The sequence below is a fragment of the Brassica napus genome, unplaced genomic scaffold (assembly GCF_020379485.1).
Source record: "Brassica napus cultivar Da-Ae unplaced genomic scaffold, Da-Ae ScsIHWf_262;HRSCAF=435, whole genome shotgun sequence".
NCBI classification, from domain to species: Eukaryota; Viridiplantae; Streptophyta; class Magnoliopsida; order Brassicales; family Brassicaceae; genus Brassica; species Brassica napus.
In genome coordinates, this window is record NW_026015929.1 from 23,962 (window position 1) to 46,079 (window position 22,118).

At 32.4% G+C, this 22,118-nt stretch overlaps 1 protein-coding gene and 1 long non-coding RNA gene across 2 annotated transcripts; one reads left to right on the forward strand and one right to left on the reverse strand.

The window, feature by feature from the left end:
• Positions 1-5,304: 5,304 nt before the first annotated feature.
• On the reverse strand, positions 5,305-9,062 carry LOC111209462. The gene is made up of 5 exons (XR_007334368.1): positions 7,141-9,062; positions 6,980-7,050; positions 6,346-6,897; positions 6,085-6,258; positions 5,305-5,991 (listed from the first exon to the last, which is right to left on the reverse strand). It is a non-coding gene; the product is annotated as an uncharacterized LOC111209462 (long non-coding RNA).
• An 8,521-nt stretch (positions 9,063-17,583) lies between these two features.
• Positions 17,584-21,726, forward strand: LOC125601691 (inactive GDSL esterase/lipase-like protein 23). The gene is made up of 4 exons (XM_048773733.1): positions 17,584-17,931; positions 20,396-20,514; positions 20,701-21,160; positions 21,252-21,726. The coding sequence occupies exons 1-4, from the start codon at positions 17,613-17,615 to the stop codon at positions 21,569-21,571; spliced, it is 1,218 nt and encodes a 405-aa protein (XP_048629690.1). The 5' UTR covers positions 17,584-17,612; the 3' UTR covers positions 21,572-21,726.
• Positions 21,727-22,118: the final 392 nt, after the last annotated feature.

Genomic DNA, 22,118 nt, shown 5'->3' on the forward strand with positions numbered 1-22,118 from the left:
AAACCCAAAATTTAAATGTAACATTACTTTGTAGGAATAAGTCCATTAGATCCATTTTTGAAAAAAATCATACATGAATCAAGATTGTGACTTTTGTTTTAATATATAAGATAAACAAATTTCTTAAATATAAATACATATATAATGATTATATTTACCTAATATTGGCTGCCAAAAAAATATTTTTTTGCTAATATGGAAAGCTATTTGAAAAATCATGTTTTTTTTTCCGTCTGAAGGGATTCATTCATTCATAGTTAAACACTCTTACAAAGGCTGGCAGAAATCATGAAATCTCCGGAACTAAAGCCCAAAAGAAAGGCGACTTGAGCCCACAACGGGGCGACTTGAGCCCACAACGGGGCGACTTGAGCCCACAGCAGGACGATTTACAGACACATAAACAATACGGGTAAAAACCAATCACCCATAACTAAAACATTACAAACATGAAAATCTATAGACAAACTGACATTTCAGTGCACATGACCTTCCAATATAGAACCGCAGAAATCTGGACAAATCGAAGCTGCTCTCGGCCAACCAACGATTCCATCCGCTTCAAAACCCAAAGACCCTCAATCTTCTCAACCCGGATCTATCGTTGCCGCCTATGGCCTGCCAAACGATACCATCCTCCATTAGTAATCAAGAACCAAGACTTCACAACCCGACAAGCAAGCAACTTTCGGATACGGTTTGAACGCACTCCTCTGACGTCCACTTTAACCTAGATAGAAGTCTCCCAGACACCTCCACACAAACAAGCCTCGTCAATTGATTCCCATAACAAACGCATTCAAAAACAGACCACATACCATAAATCACTGCACCACCAACTGAAAGAGAATTCTGCAACTGAAATTGTCACACACCAACCCAAAAACTAAACACGGGACTCACAACCCTCTGATATAATCCGGTTCCACAACCAATAGAACATCACCTCCATATCAGGGTCATCACAAACGTTAAGAATAAAAGTCCAGACCTTAGCAAAGGAAACACTCAGAGGATAGACAGGGTCATCATAAGTGGCCTCTAGCCGAAAGAACTTGCATCTCGCTCCTAAGCCCGAAACCGAACAGACTAGTCGGGAATGAAAACCGAACCTTGACTACTGCGATGGAACAAGACCTAACTGATAGCGACTTCAAGAAGTGCAGAGACCATAGCGCAAAGGCCTCTTCTTCGGTTGACCACGACTTCTTCGAGCCTCCTTGCTGAGCTTGTCTTCGAACACCGAAGGACCAAAACTTCTTTCTATCGCCCGTTACACACTCCTTCTGCCATCTCACCATCGCAGAGTACGGTAGATCCAGGCTCCAGGAGACGTCTCACCTATACCACGCGCCCTCGTCGTGAAGGCTATGTCGAAACTCTGGAAGTGGAAAATTTGAATCTGACAAAATCCTCAGTTCTAAAAGCCGACCTCCAATCCATCTCTCCACTCCAACCTCACGTCGACACCAGAAAGCCAAGACGAAAACTGGATCTGGTCGCTACTCCATTGCCAGCATGTCTCTTCTTCCAGAGCAAACAGTATATCGGAGAGAGAAAGGGAGGTAGGAGAGGAAGCAAAGAAGAAAAACGGAGGAGGAAAGGAAGGAAAGGAGCTCCGGCAACGTCGCAGTGACGCGTACGCGCCGGAGAGAACACGGTGGTCTTTGGTTTGCTCTTTTTCTCTCTGTTTTTTTTTTTGCCTCTCTTTTTTGAAAAATCATGTTATTAGAATGTTTTATCTAAAATATTTAAAATTATCCAAACTACTTGACTTTTTTATTCGAAGAAAGAATCATCCGATAATTTCTCTAAAAGTTCAAATTACCATATAGTTTTATTTGAATGATTCGAAATTATCCATAACACTTGAACTGAACTAAATCAGATTTTGATTTTGTTTCCAATAATTTCTCTAAAAGTTCAAATTACCCTATAGTTTTATTTAAATGATTCGAAATTATCCATAACACTTGAACTGAACTAAATCAGATTTTGTTAGTATATTACCATGTTCCTAGTTTTGTTATTCAATCAAACCAAACCAAACCAAAAACCGAAAGAAAAAAACAAATCAAAATTCATATGTATTAACGAACAAAAAAAACTCTTCTTATATAAAAATTTGAATTCTAGAGTGAGATTTAACGATCAGTCGAAAAAGCTAACCGACTCCGGAGGGGCCCCGAGAACGGTGGCGTCGGCGATGGCGAAGTTAGCTCCGTGAGAGAAATCCGCCGTGGCACGGAGAATCGGAGGGATTTGAGAAATACCCATGAAACTAGCTGCTTACAACAAGCGAGAAGATCAGACTAAATCAAATCCCTAACGAGTATGAAACCCTATAGCCATCGATCTCAACATTACCGAGATAGTCGGGAACGATGCGACCATCGGACCACCGTCCCGTAGCCTCTCCTAGAGTGATTCCATACGGAGGAAAGCTAGCGTCGACGCGATTCGAGGAGACGAACTGTTGTTGCCGGCGTCGTAAAGACCATCGCCGAAGACGAAGAGCGTCTGGGCCAAGGAGACGGTTGAGAAGTGGAGTAGAAGAAGAGCGAAGAGGTGAGATTTGGGATTCGCCATTGAAAGAGGGTGAAGCGCCGTCGTTTTGTTTGATCTGAGATTACAGTCGTTCGTTGGTTTGTATTAAGGTGATAAACCACATGATTTACTTTTGCATTTGTTTAACAAAAATATTAAAAGACTTTTCACTGTTAGTCTATTAGAAGTGGAATTATTTGTTTAATTAGTATTTTTCTTTTTTCTAATACTTTTCACTGGTTTTCGTGGTTAGTCTTTTAGAAGTGGAATTATTTGTCTAATCCGTAATAAATTACATAAATAAAACGCCTAAAACGAAGAAGTTTACAAAAATAATGCCCAATCTATTATGTATATATATATCTTATATAATAAATTAGAGTTCAGTCTCTCCACAATCATCCACCTCAGCATATAGAATGGGGGAATAGTGACACGTGGCTTCTCCTAAATTTATAACTGCTTTTTCACAAAGCCTTATGAACGACCAATCGCTGAATTGTCGATTGGCATTTTTCTTATGTTGAAACCTATGTCTATTTATTTATTTTCCAAGTGTTTAATCAGACAATTAAGCTCGGCTCCTAATTGATATGTTCCATGTTTTTTTTATATATTTTAGATCCTTCATCTTATAGAAACTCTAATTTAGTCTAGCACTTTCTATTTATGCTATTTTTGGATTGGTCTACATACAAATGTCTATTAGATATAAATCATAGCACTAAAATAATCAAAAATATGAAGCATCACATGTGCTGGACCAAATTGGTCTACATACAAATGACTCCCATTTTTCTCTATCTCTAAAATAAAAGGTACAATTATATGAGTTTTGGAAAAACCAATAAAATGAGTATCAAAGCGAGAAAAGTAGTTAAAAAAGCATTTATTTTTGTAAATGCCTATTTTTATGTTAATATCAACCACTGAACTAAACGTGATATAATTTGATAGATAGGATTGATCTCAGAATTTTAATTATCTAATCCTTCTCGCATTAAACATCAGCATATTGAAGTTTATAATCTATTTTATTGGTCACTAAAATTAAAATGAATAAAACAATTAAGTACAATAATATAAATATATTTTAATATTTAATTTATTCACAACTAAAATAACTTAAACTTTCACTATGTTATTATTTTTTACTAATTTCTATAATTTTATATACAAATTATATATTTATTTTGCTATTAAAAATTATAAAATAACCAAATTAAGAAGAAACTAGACCACCAATACATAATCAAAACCTAAAACCTCTACAATCAAAGATAAAAACAAAATGTTTAAGTAACATTAACTCAATAAATGTCACCATCTAAAAGGTAAGAAGCACCTTACAAACTAAACTAATACATACAAGACACCTATGCCAGTGAAGAACCACAAAGCTCTAGATAGAAGGGACCAAAGCTCTAAGAAACTTACTCCGCATACCTATACCAAGGGAAGCAATGAAAGAAGAGAAACAACTGAGGGTGGGATAATAGAACCCAACCACCGAGAAATCAAAGCCTAAGCTGAGACCAGAAACAACCTTCGAGCAAAAGGAAAACACTATCCAAACCTGGAGGGGTAAATATGACGAAAGGAAGCGCCACCAGAGACGCGAACAGCGATGAAAGTTGTAACGAGATGAAAGAACAAAAAGGGAAGGGGAGAAAAAAACGAAACCAGAAAACCGTGGAGTCGTCTCCAAGCTATGAAAGAGAGCTTAGAAGTCACATCACCAAAAACCAGATCTTGAAAACGAAGACAAGTAGGGACTATCAATAGCAAGTCAACGACGAGGAAAAAAAATCAAAAATGACTAACTCTGACCCAACCCAACATCAGCCAAAATTTATGGAAGAAGAGGAGCAGTCAATATTAACGCCGTGAGAAACAACCTCACAACTGGAAATTCATAAATCTGATCTACAACAAATACTAATAATTTCACAAAAGAAAAAAGCAAGAAAGGACAAGAGCATGGAGATTACATGATTGGAGAAGATGAAGACTATCATAGAAAGGTACAAATCAATTAATGAGTTGTGAAGTTGTGAAAGTCCACCTACTTAATCATATAACGGTCCATAGTCCAGATCTATTACAACACGCCAGGAAAACAAAAATCAAAAGTTTTTCAAGTCCTCCCACGTGTTGTCATTTGGAATAGGGTGTTCTAAGGTGGCAGAAGAAAGAGAGAGTATCCTCAACTTTATTATTATACTAGTGGTATTCCGGCGCTACGCGCCGGATTCGTATATTTTATTTTTACATGAATTTACAGTTTATTTTATGGTCTTAGTAAATAAAATATGTTCAAAATATGAAAATAAAAATATGTTGCAAGAGAATGATATTTTTTTCTGATCAATTTGATAGTGGTTAGCGACTATATGGTGTTAATTTATTTTGAAGTTGATTAGTTCAAAGTGAAATAACATAAGTGGTTGTGACTAATTGATTTAATAAAAGTAGAATAAAAACTATTGTCGTAACAAAGTTAATTAGTTGAAATTTAAACATAAAGTAGAGTTGATTTTTTATTTAGAAAACATACTTATACTGTTTAATACCATGTGGACAGCATATAGACGAAACGTCATTTGAAATTTTATTTTATTTAAGTAACATATAGTACCTATGGGGGGGGGTGAATAAAAAAGCAAATAATATAAATATTATTTGAAGTTTAATAAATTTATGAAATTTTCATTTATTTTAATTTAAAATAGTATTAAATTTTACTATTTGTTATTTTTTCAAAAAATACTATCTATTTTATTTTTTCATTTATATACTTGTTCGACCATTATTGTTTTTCATGAAAACAAATTTGTTTTAATTTTTTGAAATGTTTTTCTAAATTTACAAAGATAATAAGAATTATATTAAAAAAATTGTGGTCGATTGTGTTAGCATATATTATTTTTCCTTTTATATGTTTGTTTTACCTTTTATTCTATACAATTTTTTTTGTCAACGTATACATTTTTATTTAAACTGTGGATTTATATGATGTAGCCGATTCATTGTATTAAAAAAATATTTCTGGACATAGATTAGCTGGAGAAACTTAACTTATTAAAACAATGACATGGTTTAAGGAAAATGTCTTAGTTTATACAAAGTGATTTTTTTTTTAAGTCTTCAATGCAATGTTCATGTGAACGCATCTTCGTAGTCAATCAGTCATCAAACTTGTTAATAATATCATTGTTTCTCTTCTTCTTTGTGGAGCGCCCTTCCTCCAGAACTGCTGCATCCTCTCATGTATTCTTGTCAGCTACAGGTGACTCATTTGGTTCACTTAGAACAGTTGTTTGCCCATCACCATTCCCATCAGCAGTGCTTCTTCTAATGTCTGAGTCCCTCATGTTCTCACATGGATAACTTCTTTTCACAGCTCCACCACCAGACATGTAATCACCGGGTTGTCATTGCTACCTTAGTTTTTGATCATTGTCATTAACAATGTTAAACAATGATCAAAAACTTTCGTAGTTTCCCGACATAGCAAAATGAAGTTAATGTACTGACTTGATTCTCAAAATTTGGTTGGGCTGGGCGCTAGTGACAATTGTATATGAGCTCTGCTGTTTGGATGAGAAGTTGAATCGAGAAACCTTCAACTGGAAGGTGAAGGTGCGGCCGAAATTTTTTTTTGATGCATTATAGAAGGGCCGAACTCCGGGGGTCTTGGAGCCCTGCGTTCTGGTGAGGGATAATATTTCAGTTACTTGAATATGCAGTTTACGTAAAATACGGACAGAGAAATGTGCGTAAGTTGGTAAGTGTTACCATTTGTTGGGAGACCTCTCCAACCCTGGTATTTGTCAACTAACTTATTACAGTATCAAAAGCTACAAACTCAGTTGAGTCAGATGCATCGGAGACTGTCACATTAACAATTTCAGAATGTGACATATAATGTCTATAAAAGTTTACTATCAACAAAGCTGGAAGGAGGAAGAATTTTGTGCTGATAAAACATTACCTCACAACCCCAATTGAATTCTCTTTATTACATGAAACGCAAGTGAAGGAGGAGAAGCCTCGTTACAGTATGCGAAAAATCTTAGTGCACGAAATGTAGCACCATCAGTAGATGGTATCAATGCCACTTACTACCCCAGTGCATAGGAACTTAACGTTCTACAACAATGTAAATTAAGAGAGGCAAAGGTTATCTTGTGTTTACCAGTGGGGAGGCGTTCAAAACAAAGGAATTAAGCTCAGCCAATGTTACCGACTCTATCTTCCTCAATGTCTGACGTGACAATTTTGAATCTCGCTCTTTCTTCTCCGGCCGATCTCTCATCTTTACCACCTCATGATGATGTCCACGGGTCTCTGACAGATAGGAACAAAGCAAATAAAAAAAATCATCAGATAAGCTTAAATATTTGAAGGAGGAGGTCGAAGCAATCAATACCTGAGAATTTCCGTCTCTGTTTTGTAATTCCATTTGAAGAAGGCACGATGGTAGATGATCGTCAAGCTTCCCTGGTTCAACAAATAAAACAATATGCGTGAATTCTTTTGTTACACCCGAGTTCTAGCTTCCCAACTCCGAGCAATTGTGCTACTTCTCACCAAATATGTTTCATATGAAGCTATCTTTTGAGTATCCTCGGGTTTCAACAAATAAAACAATATGCGTGAATTCTTTTGTTACACCCGAGTTCTAGCTTCCCAACTCCGAGCAATTGTGCTACTTCTCACCAAATATGTTTCATATGAAGCTATCTTTTGAGTATCCTCGGGTTTAAATTTGCCATTTTGTACTGTTGTTTTGCTGCATACATCAAATAAACAAAAATCAATTCTCAGGAAAATAAGAATTTCAAATCAGAAACAGCCAATGAAATATATTGTCATTAACATGTATATAGAAAATATCTTTCCCACACTCCTCATCACAGATACTGAGCTCAAAATACTCTTGCTCCTCAGACTCTTCCTTAGGTATCTCAGTCTCATCTACATGTCTGGGTTATGACAGTCCATATAAGTCTCAATCATAAGGTCATAGCCTTTCAGATTTTAGCCATCTTCGCCAAAGCTGTTCTTTTCCTGTCAAAGTTTTAGCTACAGTCTTGACATAATATCTCTACCCCTTTAAACTGCCTAATCACAAACCTTGATGCACCAGCAGACTCAAATCAAACCTGACATTGAAAGCTTTCTTCTTCTGTTTATGTTTAGATTAGTAACACACATGAGAAACATCCAAAGACGTATAAAAGTTTGTGAAAGTTACCTCCCAAAACGGAGCTGAGCCAGAGTAAAACATAAACCATCACGCCTGCGCTCGAAATATCTGCTTCTGGATCGTAATGCTTGGTCAGAACTTCAGGAAAAATGTAGAATGGACATCCAAACATATCCGTGAAGTTTACTCCTTTAGATAACAACAAAAATCTCAGGATAACAGAGTAAAGCTATGCAATACAAAGTTGTACTAACTTAAAAATATATGGATACTGGCGTAGCAAGAAGCTCGTTACTGAATAAGGTTTGCCAGACCTCATGCTGGAACTTCAACTACTTCCAAGTGGTTAAATCTAACTGAGTATCTAGTCCCATGAATGAAGAGTAGATGTCTGGCAATTAATATGTGTAAGCAAACACATACAATCATCAAACATCAAGATAAATAAAACATGTGTCCTTGAGCTGAAAGAACATTTTATTTACATACCATCGCATGACAATAACTAACTCCAGATATAAGCTGATGAAAGAAGAATCAAGCCTGAAAAATATTAAAAAAGTGTTTTTTTAATTAAAAACGCCTTAAACATAAGATAATGTAAGAGTACTGATATTACTCAAAAGAAACAAACAAAACCATAAATCAAACTGATATATCTCAGAGAAACAAAAAAAACAATCACAGAGAGCACCCACCATACCACTTCCTAGATCTTCTTCCAACCTGATTAAACCTTAAACCTGCCGTAGCCTAGAACTGATTTGAACCATAAACTCACCATAGCCTAGATCTGATTGATTTGATGATTAATGGTGAGGATTATCAATTTCGAGCTAGGAGCCGAGCTTTGTTTCTTCAATTGTCTGATTAAACACTTGGAAAATAAAGTAAATAGACATTAGGTTTCAACATTAAGAAAAAATGCCAATCGACAAATTCAGCGATTGGTCGTTTGGTTCATAAGGCTTTTGTGAAAAAGCAAGTTATAAATTTAGGAGAAGCCACGTGTCACTAATTCCCCCATTCTATATGCTGAGGTGGATGATTGTGGAGAGACTGAACTCTAATTTATTATATAAGATATAGATAGATATCACCTACTACTACATAACACAATAAAAATATCAAACAATGCTCTTAACAAATAAAGACAACCACATAATTACATCATCCACAAAATTATACATAACAATACTAAGCAAATATTCCGCGTGAAACGCAATAAGCCCCTAATAAAAATGTATAAATCTTAACAAAGAGGACAGTACAATAATTTTAAAAATAAGAGAGAACCTAGTTAATGAACCACAAAACAAACTGATGAACATATCCACATGGTCTTTTCCGTAGAGTTAGGAAACGCCGAAGCTTATCTTCGGTTAAGAGATTGATTCATAATCACTTGTTTTCATTATTGAGCAGGGCCGATTCAACACTGTTATGAGCCTTAGGGCAAGTTCTTTTTTTAATCTCTAAAATTTATATGCATGTAATGTTTAAAATATTTTTAAAATTATTTAGTAATATTTTTTAATGAAAACAAAACTATATACATATCAAATAATTTTGGACCATTTTCTATTTTATTTATTATATTTATAATTTTTTATATATAAAATATAAATTTATAAAAAAATGGGCTTCTTAATTATTAATATACGGGGGACACGAGCTTGAGCTTAGGCCACGGGCGACCGCACCGCGCGCTTGTCCCCCTTAGTAAGCTGGCCCTGTTATTGAACTGCGAACAAGCTCTCAAACCAAAGAAGAAAGTATTCTGAGATGGAACTCTTTGTCCAGGATTACGAACTAGCAAACGAAATCATATTTGTTTTCAAACTTCAAAATTGCAGTTCTATTAATTATTGATGGTATTACAGAGTCCCACTTTTGAACAGGCTTGAAATAGAGACTGAAAAGTGCATAACTAACATTGTGTAGGAGGAAAATATATCTTTGTGGAAGCATGGACAAGATAAGTACAAAAAGCTTTTTCCTCTTGTGAAAATTGAATGTAATCCGGGAAAAGCACCAGGTTTGCAATTGGTACCAAGCTGTGTGGTTGCAATATGCAATACCAAAGTACTCTTTTCTTTTATAGATTGCTATACACGATATATTTTCAACAGGAGACCGTAAAGGAACGTGAATGTTGATGCTACATGTGCTCTTTGCCAAGCACCTTTGGAAACAACAGGGCATGTCTTTTTGAGTGTCAATAGTCTGCACAAGTGTGGGAGACATTGACAAAAGGAGTACTAAGGCACAAGTATATAGCGAGTTCGCAAATCCTTCTTGGCCTCCCACATCACAGACTCTTTCGAAGAATAAATTGATGCTCTTCACTTTAAGATATATATTTCAGGCAACAATCCACAGTATTTAGAGAGAAAGAAACCAAAGAAGGCATGACCAATTGCCTTCACCAGCAACATGACTGATCAAGCTGATTGATAAAAAACATGAGGAACAAGTTTAGCATTATTCAGAAAAAGAAAAGAGAAAAATTTTGAATTGAAGGAAGTATGGCCTTCTGCTTTGCTACAAGACCACTAAGGAACTTTTGCTTAACAAAACTCTTTTTGCTCACCAAAAAAAAGACAAAGCTCTTAAAATTGTAGTAATTAAAAAATGAAAAAAGAGAAAAGAGACACATAAATGTTGGGAGACGTCTCTTTGCATAGAGACCAACAATAAAAACGTGAAAAACTCATTGATTAGTTGTCTTTATTTTACTGGTTACATATATTTTAAATTAAACTTTAATAACAAAAATAAAATATATTATTATATATATATATGAGGTATTTTGTGGAGAGACTCTTTCAACGAAGATGCTTTAGTTAGTGGATGAGTTATAAAAGAGTAGGATCAATTTTCTTTTAATTGGTTACACACTATGTAAATAGGGTTTTTGAATTAAATTTAACATTCATTTTTTTTAAATTATTGATTCTACCATTTTTTTTCTAGATCAAGTTGTGAATCAAGAATGTTATAGTATCTATTATCGACAAAAAAAATCATATTTCAAAAAAAAAAGAATATGAAAATTTATAAAAACAGAGAGAAAGAGTTTAACCGCGTACTCATTGTTACGGGGTCAATAGCCTTCTAGCTCCGGTCACCACCCCTAGCCATCTCTTTTGATCCTCTTAGCCTCTTCCATTAGCCTCATCCTCTTCACTTTCTCTTTTTTTTTTTGTTTGGTGTTACTGATTTTTCGCCTGAGTTTTTGGTGAATCTAGTCGAAGCTACAGACGTCTGTGGCCTCTCTGGAGCACTAGCAAAGCGAGGTTGGGTAGGGGAGTCTAAGGTACCTTTGATTTCAGTCTCCGCTTGCTAAATGAAACAGATTTGGGTCAGATTTGTACTTCTCTATTCCGGAAAGGATGGTCGAGCATTGCTCTCCTCCTCAGTGTCTTGGCTCCAGCTTGTTCCTGTGCGGTTTTGCTGGCTTGTTGCAAGATCAGTAGATGTCTTTCTTGGTGGAACTTTTGGATCTTTCCACTTGTGTCATGTTGTCGGATTTTATGGTATTAGTGGTTTGACGGGCACCGTGCTTCTCAATCTATATGGTGTTTGACAGTTTCTTTTGCAAATTTTCTTTCCTGTTTTGGTGATTGCTTTGATCTCTTATCATTTCAATTTGTGTCCGGATGTTTGAGTATTTGGTTTCGATCGACGAGGCTTCGTTTTGTGTAGGTTTTTTGAAGATTTATGGTGGGCTTCTATCTAGGTGGAAAGGGGGTAAATTAAATTGGTAAAATAAATTTGTTAATTAAATAATGAACCAATAAATTTAAAAGAAATTTTATTCATTAAACTATCAAAAATTTTATTGGAAATTCTAATTTACTTCAAATTTGATATCACTTTTCAATTTAGTTTTATATGATAACCATTTCATAAATTTCTTAAGTTTATTATGAAAAAGAAAAAATAACATTTTCAAATCATTTATAAATTTTTAATAGTTAGTTATAGAACTTTAAAAACTCAACCTCATCCCAAATACTAAACCCTAAACAATAACTACTAAACCTTAAACTCAAATGTTAGTGTTTTTTATCCGGTGTATTTTGAAAAGTGGTATCCGACTTAGCTTATTTCAAGCAATTTCTCAAAACATTATTTGATTAGTGTTGCTTTAATTTTGTATTTGTATATGCACATTTATAACTAATTTTGATAATATATATATATATATATACAAAGTATAATTATTAACTTGATGTAAAAATATATTTGTAATTATATTTATTTTATTATTTTTAAATTTAATAACATATTAATCTAATAGTTATATATGAGTTAATTTATTTAAATAGTTTTGTTAAAATAAATATTATATTTTTATCAACAGAATTTAACTGGTTGATAAATATAATAGTTTTGTTACAAATCATTCTTTACATTTTTTAATGTGTATGTCATGTCATCATTTTTCAATAGCCACATCATCATTTTTTCTAAGATTATGATCATTTGTCTTAAAAATTCAACACTCTAATTTCTACTTTTTACACTCCACATCATCATCTCTCTCTTCCACCTAGCAATTCAACACCCATTCATTTTATACTATACAATAGTTTTGTTTAATAAAATTTAACGCTCTATCTATTTTTTATTGTTAAGAGTTTTCAATTAGTTTAATTAAAATAATATAAAATAAAATAAATTATTTTAGTTACATTTTTACAAAAAACAAAAATAAAAAAAATATGAGATCATTAAATAGACTTTTTAAATTATATAATTGAAAAAAGTTTTACATAAAGAGTAATTTTGAAATTGATAGTTGTTGGTATTTGGATAGTTAAAAAGGTAATTTGTAGAATTTTGGATATTAGACGGATTATTGTTAGGATCCATTTTGGTTATTAGACGGATTATTGTTAGGATCCACTATAGTAGAAATTGAAGTTTTTTTTTGTATCCAAATCAAATGAACCAAATCTTTATTTATAAAGTAGAAAAATTACGAATTTTGATATATAAATTTTGTTGTAAATAATTGTTGTTGAATTATTGAGATAAGAATAAAAAATACATAATCTAATAATAAGAGAGAGACTCATATTAAAAATGGGTCCCACTTGGTGTTTATTCAACATTTGAATTCTTTCAACCGGTTGAATCCAAATAAGCATTCGACAGCCCCACTATTTTGCCTCTTGTTTTTCCAACTGTTGAAAAAAATCATTCAACAGCTTCAATGTGCGTAGCCTAAGATTGAATGTGGTGATGATACGTATACAAATCATTTATTAAATAATGTATAGAGAATTCCTTCTAAGACGTATATATATTTTAAAAACACATCTCTAGTTTTCGTATTTTTGCAATCTATGATATACGATTGGAGTTTCTTAGATTATTGTGTTAAGATCATCCAATTGTATTTGGTAAAAAAACGTTATGAAATCTTGTAAAAATTAAAAAATATAATAAATTTGCTATATAATTTGTTACCACCATAAATAATCTACAATTATCAATATTTTAATTTATAATTTTAATTAGTCGACAAATTGATAATTATTTATTTATATATTATATAAATTTAAATTTTATTTATCCTAATTTTTTTTTTGTATCTAGAAATTTTGAGCAGTTTTGCAATCTGAAAACATCACACACCATTTTAGAAGGTACTCAATATACAATTTCTCCTTTAATATAATATAATCAAATATTAGATATAGGTTTCAGAAACTTAATATTTTGTCATATAAATTAATTACATTCAATGTGGAAAAAAATATGTATGATACTTATAAATTATCAGATCATAAAATGACTAATGTTAATTTAGTAGAAATGTCTATTAATATAATAATGTATATTATTAGCTATGCTTTTAATAAATAAATAATTAAGAAGAATCGGGAGTGCTTGGTCGAAGCTCTAGTAGGTAGCCACTCCCTTCTCAGGGAATCTATTTTGAAATAAAAACAAGAAAAGATAGTTGACTATACGAAGTATTGCCCATCACTGTAAACTAAAATAATGTATACCTAGCAATACGAAGTATGTATTATGTATGGTAATATCCCTCATCTTAATAATGTTATGTAGTTAACATTATGAGTTTATTTTCATTCATCCAAAATTGATGTAAATGCCAGAAACCATTTAAATCTCTCGTTTTTATCAATTAAAATATGATATACTTGACGATAATTTAACTAAATATAAAAGTTATATAAGATATTATTTTATTTTGGTTTTTAATTATTTCAATCTGTTTTCTTATTAACTCTTAATAAAATTTCTGTAACTCGTTTGATTAGTTGTGTGAAATATACTTATTTGATCAATTTTTATTATAAAACTTATTTGATCAATTTAATTTTATTTGTTTGATATAAAATTATTTAAATAATGAATTATTTTATTTGTATTTTCATAAACAAAATTGCACCCATTTAAAAATGTATCAAATAAGTATATATCACACAATTAATCAAACGAATTACAGTAGTTTTATTAAAATTTCATAAGAAAATGGATTAAAATAATTAAAAACAAATTACATAGTATCTTATATAACTTTCATATTCAATATAATAAAATAATATTATTTTATATTTTCAAATATACTAAAATAAAAATATTAAAACACTACTTATCAAAAAATGTTAAAACATATTGATTTTGTAAAATAGATTTTGTTAAAAATATTCTTACGCTTTTAAAATGTGGGTTAAAATATCATTTACTTAAATTACGATCGTCATATTTTAATTGATGAAACAAAGTATTAAACAGTTTTTAATATCCACATTAATTTTTGGATGAACAAAACTAAATTCGTGATGTTAATTGTATAACATTATTAAATTAAGGAATGATATCATGCATAACATATATTTCGCTTAGTTAGTTTAATTTGATTAGTCATGTGATGACTAATACTCCATGTATCAGTAATTATTTTTTCTAGAATAAATAGAATATATATAAGCAAAATATATATATAAGGTTCACAATATACATCTGATCTGGTTCTTGTGCCGTCTATACATAATTTAAAGTGGTAAACGCCACCTGCACGTAAGCGAAATTGTTTTTATTAAACCTTTTGTTTTTACCTAATTAAATAGCACCAATTTGGTGAACCTTTTGTCGTTTTTGAGGATTAAACTAAGTGTTGTACCCATTTTTTAGCAAAAACAAACGACATGCAACCTAATCTTTGAATAAAATGTTATCTTGTGTGTATAAAAATTTGCAAAAATAATAAAATAAAAAGTCACTTATTTATAGATTTAGGTTATCGTGTAGTTATACACAGTTTGTCACTATTGAAAAAGCAAACGAAAACTCCAATAATACCTATAAATGTAATCAGGCTCAGCCCTGAAAACCTTTTTTAAAATTTGAATTGGAAGAACAAAAAAAGGGGATGTTAAGTGGTGTTAAACCTGTTACCTTTGAGTAGAATATTAACTACTTTGACACAAAACATAATCTGAATAAATTGCATAAATAAATTAAAGTAAGAGATACACATAGTTCAAAATCTTCTCTCAGAAAGAGTTCTGTCTTGTCTCTCCATAAATTCTCTAAGATAATTTAAAGCATCGCCTAAACAACGGCTCAAATAATAGTTAATATAGACACAAACATGTTTGAGACTTATTTATAAATGCTGAAGATTTTTGGATCAAAGTGCAATTTTTGAAACTTTGTTAAAGACGCTAGTTGGCTTGGTCACAAGGGTGTCGATCGACACCAACCTAAAGATCGACTCCGACGTTAGCTTTTCAACTTCGATTCTCTTCAAACTCCAAATTGCTACAGAATTTTCAGAGTCATCCAAAACATACTTAAACCTGCAAAGTCTGTGAAAAATACTTGAAACGTAATATAAAAACTCTAAATAGAACTTATATCATAGTCAAACTCATAAAAACCATGATATATCATCCCGGTTCCCAATATTTTAAACACCAAAAGATGACTTTTTACTCTCTTTTTTTTGATAATTTTTTTAATGTAATTATGAACTTCTTATGGTCAACTTTCTAGATATGGCTGATCAAGAAATATAGCGAAATTGGATGTGTTAGATTTTTTTGGATCAACCGAGCGGATTGCCTACTAACACTTTATTTTCATTTTTGACCTAGATCTCTATCCTAGATATGTTGTTTTTGGCGCCTTTAGATTGTACTCATATATACCATCAAGAACTTCCCTTATGCTCAGTGATGATGTGTTTAAGTGTCTTCATTTAAGCCTCTATCAAGCGATAATTGTACTCATTCCATCAACTAGTGGTTGGCCGCGGGCATCTTTGATAAGTATCAAATTTCTAGCTATAAGAAAGTTTTGGTGTATTGATATGAGCACTTGGATCGTTTGCATCTAAGTTTCAAGTTAATCATTCTTAAGTCGATTTGTTTTATTGTGAACTTATGTTGTTTGATTATAATCAGTATAGTAAATACTAATCATTTTATATGGTTTTTAATAGTGCTTTTATGTTGAGGGATTATTTTTTTCGCCAACTTTCTTTCTTAAAAATATTTCTCAGCTTTCTACTTTTTTGTGTTTTAACAAAATAAAGATGATAAAAATAAAGAAAGCATAAATCTTTTTGTGGATGTTCATTTGGTTATTGTAAAATGTTTTGGTTTTGTATAAACTAACTTTAATGTATTTAATGTACTTAATGTACTTTAATATCTTTTATTTTTTTTTCTCTTCAGTATCTTTTATTTTTTTTTTCTCTTCAGTTATGAAAATTCATAAAAGATATAGTACAAGTGGTTAGAGAAAAACAAAGAAATGATTATCAACAAAAGAAGAAAAGTGTAGAGATTAAGAGCATCATCTCCAACCCATTGAAATTTTGTTTATAATAGCATGTATAAGCAGTTTTACTCCAATGCATTGCTATTCGATCTTCTTCTAAAATAATTTTTTTTACTTTTGTATTTAAGAAGACAAAAAAGAAATCTCTGTTTTTAATACCGATGGTTTAACAGTTTCTGAAGAAAAAAACAGGAAAATATTTTCAAACTTTATCTGTACTGTGGAATTTTTTATTTTAAAAGAAAAATAGAAAAATACCGATGGTTTAACTGTTTTTTTACAATGAACGATACTATTCAATTACTAAGATTTGAGGTGGTGTGGATAACCAAACCGTAATAGAACAAGCAATGTAACAAAGTTTTCGATAAAAAGATCTTGCAATCTTAGCTAAAGAGTCCGAGCTCCATTTTGCGCTCTCGGAATGAGATATTTTGAAGTCCAAAAATATATCTGCAGCGTTTTTATCATCTCTAATTCTGTTACAAAACATGGTCGATGGTTTAACAGTTTGTGAAGAAAAAAATCAACCGATACATATGATCTGCCGCTTTGGGCAGACCATCAACCTATAGATGAGTAAAAATGCACGCTTCATAAGGAAATACTCCACCCGCACGTAAATTGTTGTTTATTCCATAGTTTCTACACCTTTTTGTTTTTAAATAGGACCAATTTGGTGGACTTTTGTCATTAGAGGATTCCAACTAAACGTTACATGTTTTTTAAACAAAAAACTAACGACAAAAAAACACTGACAAGTTAAAATCTGAAAAACTACTAACTTTTTCTTCCTGTGGGTACGCGTAAGAGGTTCCATTTTCCATGTTTTAGAATATTTAATTGATATTAGCATTATGATTGATCAAGAAACGATTACTTGTTTCACTTTTTCAATTGGATAGATGTATGCTTACATTAGAATTTGTAACCTTGCGCGAGACATTTATTTAAGAAATAATCAGCGCCACAAATACTAAAGGTCATACTTGGTAATATTATATATAACGAATCGGTCTTTATGAATTGGACTTACACAAGCAATCTTTTCTCTCTACTGTCGTCCTCTCTCACTTTCTATACGATGGCGGGAAACGGTAGTTTAGCGACTGTTCTAGGGCTAATTTTGGTGCTCACACTGTTCCATAACCCGATCACTGTTGCCGGACAAAGTATTCCGGCGGTGGCTTTATTTACGTTCGGTGACTCAAACTTCGACGCCGGAAATAAACAGAGTCTCACCAAAGCAAACGTTCCACAAGGTTTCTGGCCGTACGGAAAATCCAGAGACGACCCTAACGGCAAATTCTCAGACGGATTCATCGCTCCGGACTTCGTCGGTACGTTTAAAATCTTTATAACCGAAGTTAATCTCTTGAATTTACATGACCCCACTACTAGTGGGTATGGTGAGGTATTGCTACCGCACATGACTTCACTTTTAGAATAGTTTTTGACTTTTAGTCTCGTGAAATCCAATCTCCACGCTACAAACTAGGCATGGGTTTTGGCCGATTGGGTACCTTTGAAATGAAATAACCAAACGGAATATAACAAAATGAACCTAATTATAAATACCAAAATGTATATGTATTTTAATTCTGTTGTTAGTTCAGTTCTGATTCAATTTATTATTTCAGATTTAAAATATCTTAATTTGGTATTCAGCTTTTTTGATTATTTGATATCCAAAATATGATATATATATAGTTTTATTCAGTTTTCAAATAACCAAATATCTAAAGATATAATTTATAAATAAAACATTTAAGATGTATTTTAACAATTAATAAAAATGTATGTATTTTGTCTGTTCTGAATCGATAAATATTTTAAGTTTATTAAAATACATTTTGAAAATTTAAATATTTTATTAATTGATAATGATTATTTATAAATTGTTAAATTTAATAAAAATTTAGTTAAAAACTATTAGAATTTAATAATGATGTATTTATAATCAATCTTCTTAATAGTCTAATAGATAAGAACTTAAAACATGTAGTATTAGTTTAAAACAAATGAAGTAAAATACTCATATTTTGTAAAGTTTTCAGCTGTTATGCAACTCACGGATGGAAATATTTTTTTGTTTGTCTAATGTATTTGATTTGGTCAACAAATCCGGACATTTGAGTAGTAATTTTGTATATATATTTAAATACTCTCTACTGGTTCATTTGGTTAGTTACGGTAGAAACGAGTAATTGTTTTGAAGAACTATTACACTGTACTCTGATCCAAATTAGTGTTAGGGTAGCCCGTAGCTAAATGACGTATGTAAACCTAAACTTCTCACATAACTGTGGATTTTATTTAAAAAAGATTCAAATTCTAAAAGAATATTATAACACATTTTTAGTTATCGCCTACACTTGCCCACAACGATAAACCAGTAAGAATTATTTAAAATATGTACAGCTGAATTATTATTACTAATGAAGAAAAGTAAAGCTAAAAGTAACTATAAATATTACTTTATATATATATATATATATATTACGTTTCCTTTTTTATTTTTAATAAAAAAAGCTAAGATATTATTAGAGATATGTGGGCCGTAAGATGTGTATCTTACGGACCAAGATTGTGAAGCCCATGAAACCCATGAAGACCATCAAGACTAAAAGGAAAGACTTGAAGAACAAGCTACTCTCAAGATATTCTAGCATATTTACATTAAGTGTTTAGGAAAGTTAGCATTATCTAGTGTTAACATTATGTTAATATTACCACTATATATATGCATATTGTATTCTCTTATTAAACACAACACAATAATATATCTATTCTATTATACTTTACATGGTATCAGAGCAGACGATTCTTTGGGATCGAAATTAAAACTTCCGCATTATAAGTTTAGAGCTTTGATGGCGTTCATCGTTGGTGTTGGCGATGTTGAAGAAGATGGTGACGGTAATGACGATGAAGACGTGGTAATATGAGTCGCTGGGGTTTTGTGTTATTAGGGTTTTGTTTTCTTTTTATATTTAGTTAAGTGCAATAGGTTTTGTTCTACCTGCTTTGTTTTTGTTTAGATTTTTTTTTTCTTATGGTTTGGTCTAGGGGTTATTGAGAGATGTTTGAAAAGGTCCTTAGGTTAAAAGATCGGGTTTTCACGGTTGTTTATTTTTTTGAGATCTATTCTATAGTTTAGAATTTCTCAGAGTGTTTTGTTTCCCATAGTTTGGGATTTATTGGTTATAGTTTAACCATTACGGGAGAGTTCTAGTAGAACGCTCAATTTTTTTTTTTTAGGTCAAGTTGTTTAGTTCGAGTTATGGACTGTCCGAGTTAAGGACGATTATTTGTGGAGTTGTAGTTGCGCCCACGGGATGTATTCCCATTGTCAAGACCAAAGAAAAACTGAAGTTTTCATCCCTCCTTGTCTAAAGATGAAGTTTATTCTCGGAGAAACCTACTGATTTGTTTTCCTCGACATAGTGTCCACGACATACGTGGTCTGCTTTGTGATTGCAGATTTGCGTGTTGCATCCCACGTTTGTCGTGCGGGGGAGTATTAGAGATATGTGGGCCGTAAGATGTGTATCTTACGGACCAAGATTGTGAAGCCCATGAAACCCATGAAGACCATCAAGACTAAAAGGAAAGACTTGAAGAACAAGCTACTCTCAAGATATTCTAGCATATTTACATTAAGTGTTTAGGAAAGTTAGCATTATCTAGTGTTAACATTATGTTAATATTACCACTATATATATGCATATTGTATTCTCTTATTAAACACAACACAATAATATACTTATTCTATTATACTTTACAGATATTCTAAGAATGCAGCAAAATTCATGGGCATTCCGATCGAAATCCCCGCGGCGATGAAACCGAACGTCAATGTTTCACGTGGAGCTAGTTTCGCTGTCGCTGATGCTACTCTTCTCGGAGCTCCTGTGGAATCTGTAAGTCCAAAGTGTACATAAATTTTCAAATATATATTTACATTAGTAAATCCACTAATATAATATTTATCAAAAAAATCCACTAATCTATTATATTCATCAACACATAACACGATATCTGACCAAAAATAAATAAAAGCTTCACTTTAATATGTGCAATTGTAATATTAATTATAATTTTTTTAGTTGAATCTTAATCAACAAGTGAGGAAATTCAATCAAATGAAAGCGTCAAACTGGAACGATGACTTCGTCAAGAAGTCGCTGTTTATGATATACATTGGTGCTAACGATTACTTGAACTTCACCAAGAACAACCCTATCGCCGATGCATCTGCCCAACAAGCTTTTGTCACTTCCGTGACCAACAAGTTAAAGAACGATATTAGCTTATTGTATGCATCAGGAGCTAGTAAGTTCGTTATCCAAACCCTAGCACCATTGGGTTGCTTACCGATCGTCAGACAAGATTACAACACCGGGATGGACCAATGCCATGAAACTCTTAATAATTTGGCTAAACAACACAACGACAAAATCGGACCCATGTTGAACGAAATGGCTAGAACTGCTCCTGGTTTCCAGTTCACAGTCTTTGACTTCTACAATGTTATTCTTCGTAGGACGCAGAGGAGCTTAAACTACAGTGAGTTGGTTAATTACATCTATTACTTATGTGCTTTTTACCAAGTAAATACGTACTATACAAAACCCATTTAAATTTGTTATTGCGACAGGGTTTTTGGTAACGAACTCATCGTGCTGCGGAGTTGGGACACACAATGCTTACGGTTGCGGTTTCCCCAACGTGCACTCGAAACTATGCGAGTACCAACGATCTTATTTATTCTTCGATGGGCGTCACAATACAGAGAAGGCACAAGAAAGTTTTGGTCATCTTCTTTTTGGAGCCGATCCAAATGTTATCCAACCGATGAACGTCCGTGAGCTCGTTACTTACCCAGTCGATGAACCAATGCGTGAGTTTTGGTTACCTACAACTTCGTCCGTGAGGGACTCTACCTCGTCATCAAGCCACGGTTACGAGTTCTACTGAGTCTATATAAAAATCTCTTATTTCACAAAATTCGGAATCTTAATGTTTTTAGTGACTCTAGCTCGTCATCTTGCTCGAGTGCGTTTCCCTCTGTAACAAAAGATTGTAGTTATTATTGGAATTGAATTAAATTTAAAGCTATCAAAAATTCAAAACCAATATTTGTTCGTTTCCAATTTTGCTCCTAATTTCTAAGACCCAAATATTTGATTTGGATGTGATCTGCATACCCTAATAGACATGCTTTGCCCTAACGTACGGAAATTTGACTTGGTATTTAAAAAAAACAATTGCTCTTGTATATGTATATTTGAATTGGTATTTAAAAAACTGATCTTCTATTTATTATATTTACTTTAACTATATATAACAAGTTTAGCCATGGCACTACAGATTATGAAGATGATAAAATTTCTAAATTCTCTTGTCGCTCGAGTTTTACCGGAAAAATACTACATATTAAGTTTACTATTGCGAGCTGCTGCTGTAGATTCTCCATTTTACGTATGGATTAGTTTATCAGCAGCGAGGCCCTTATTGCTTTTGG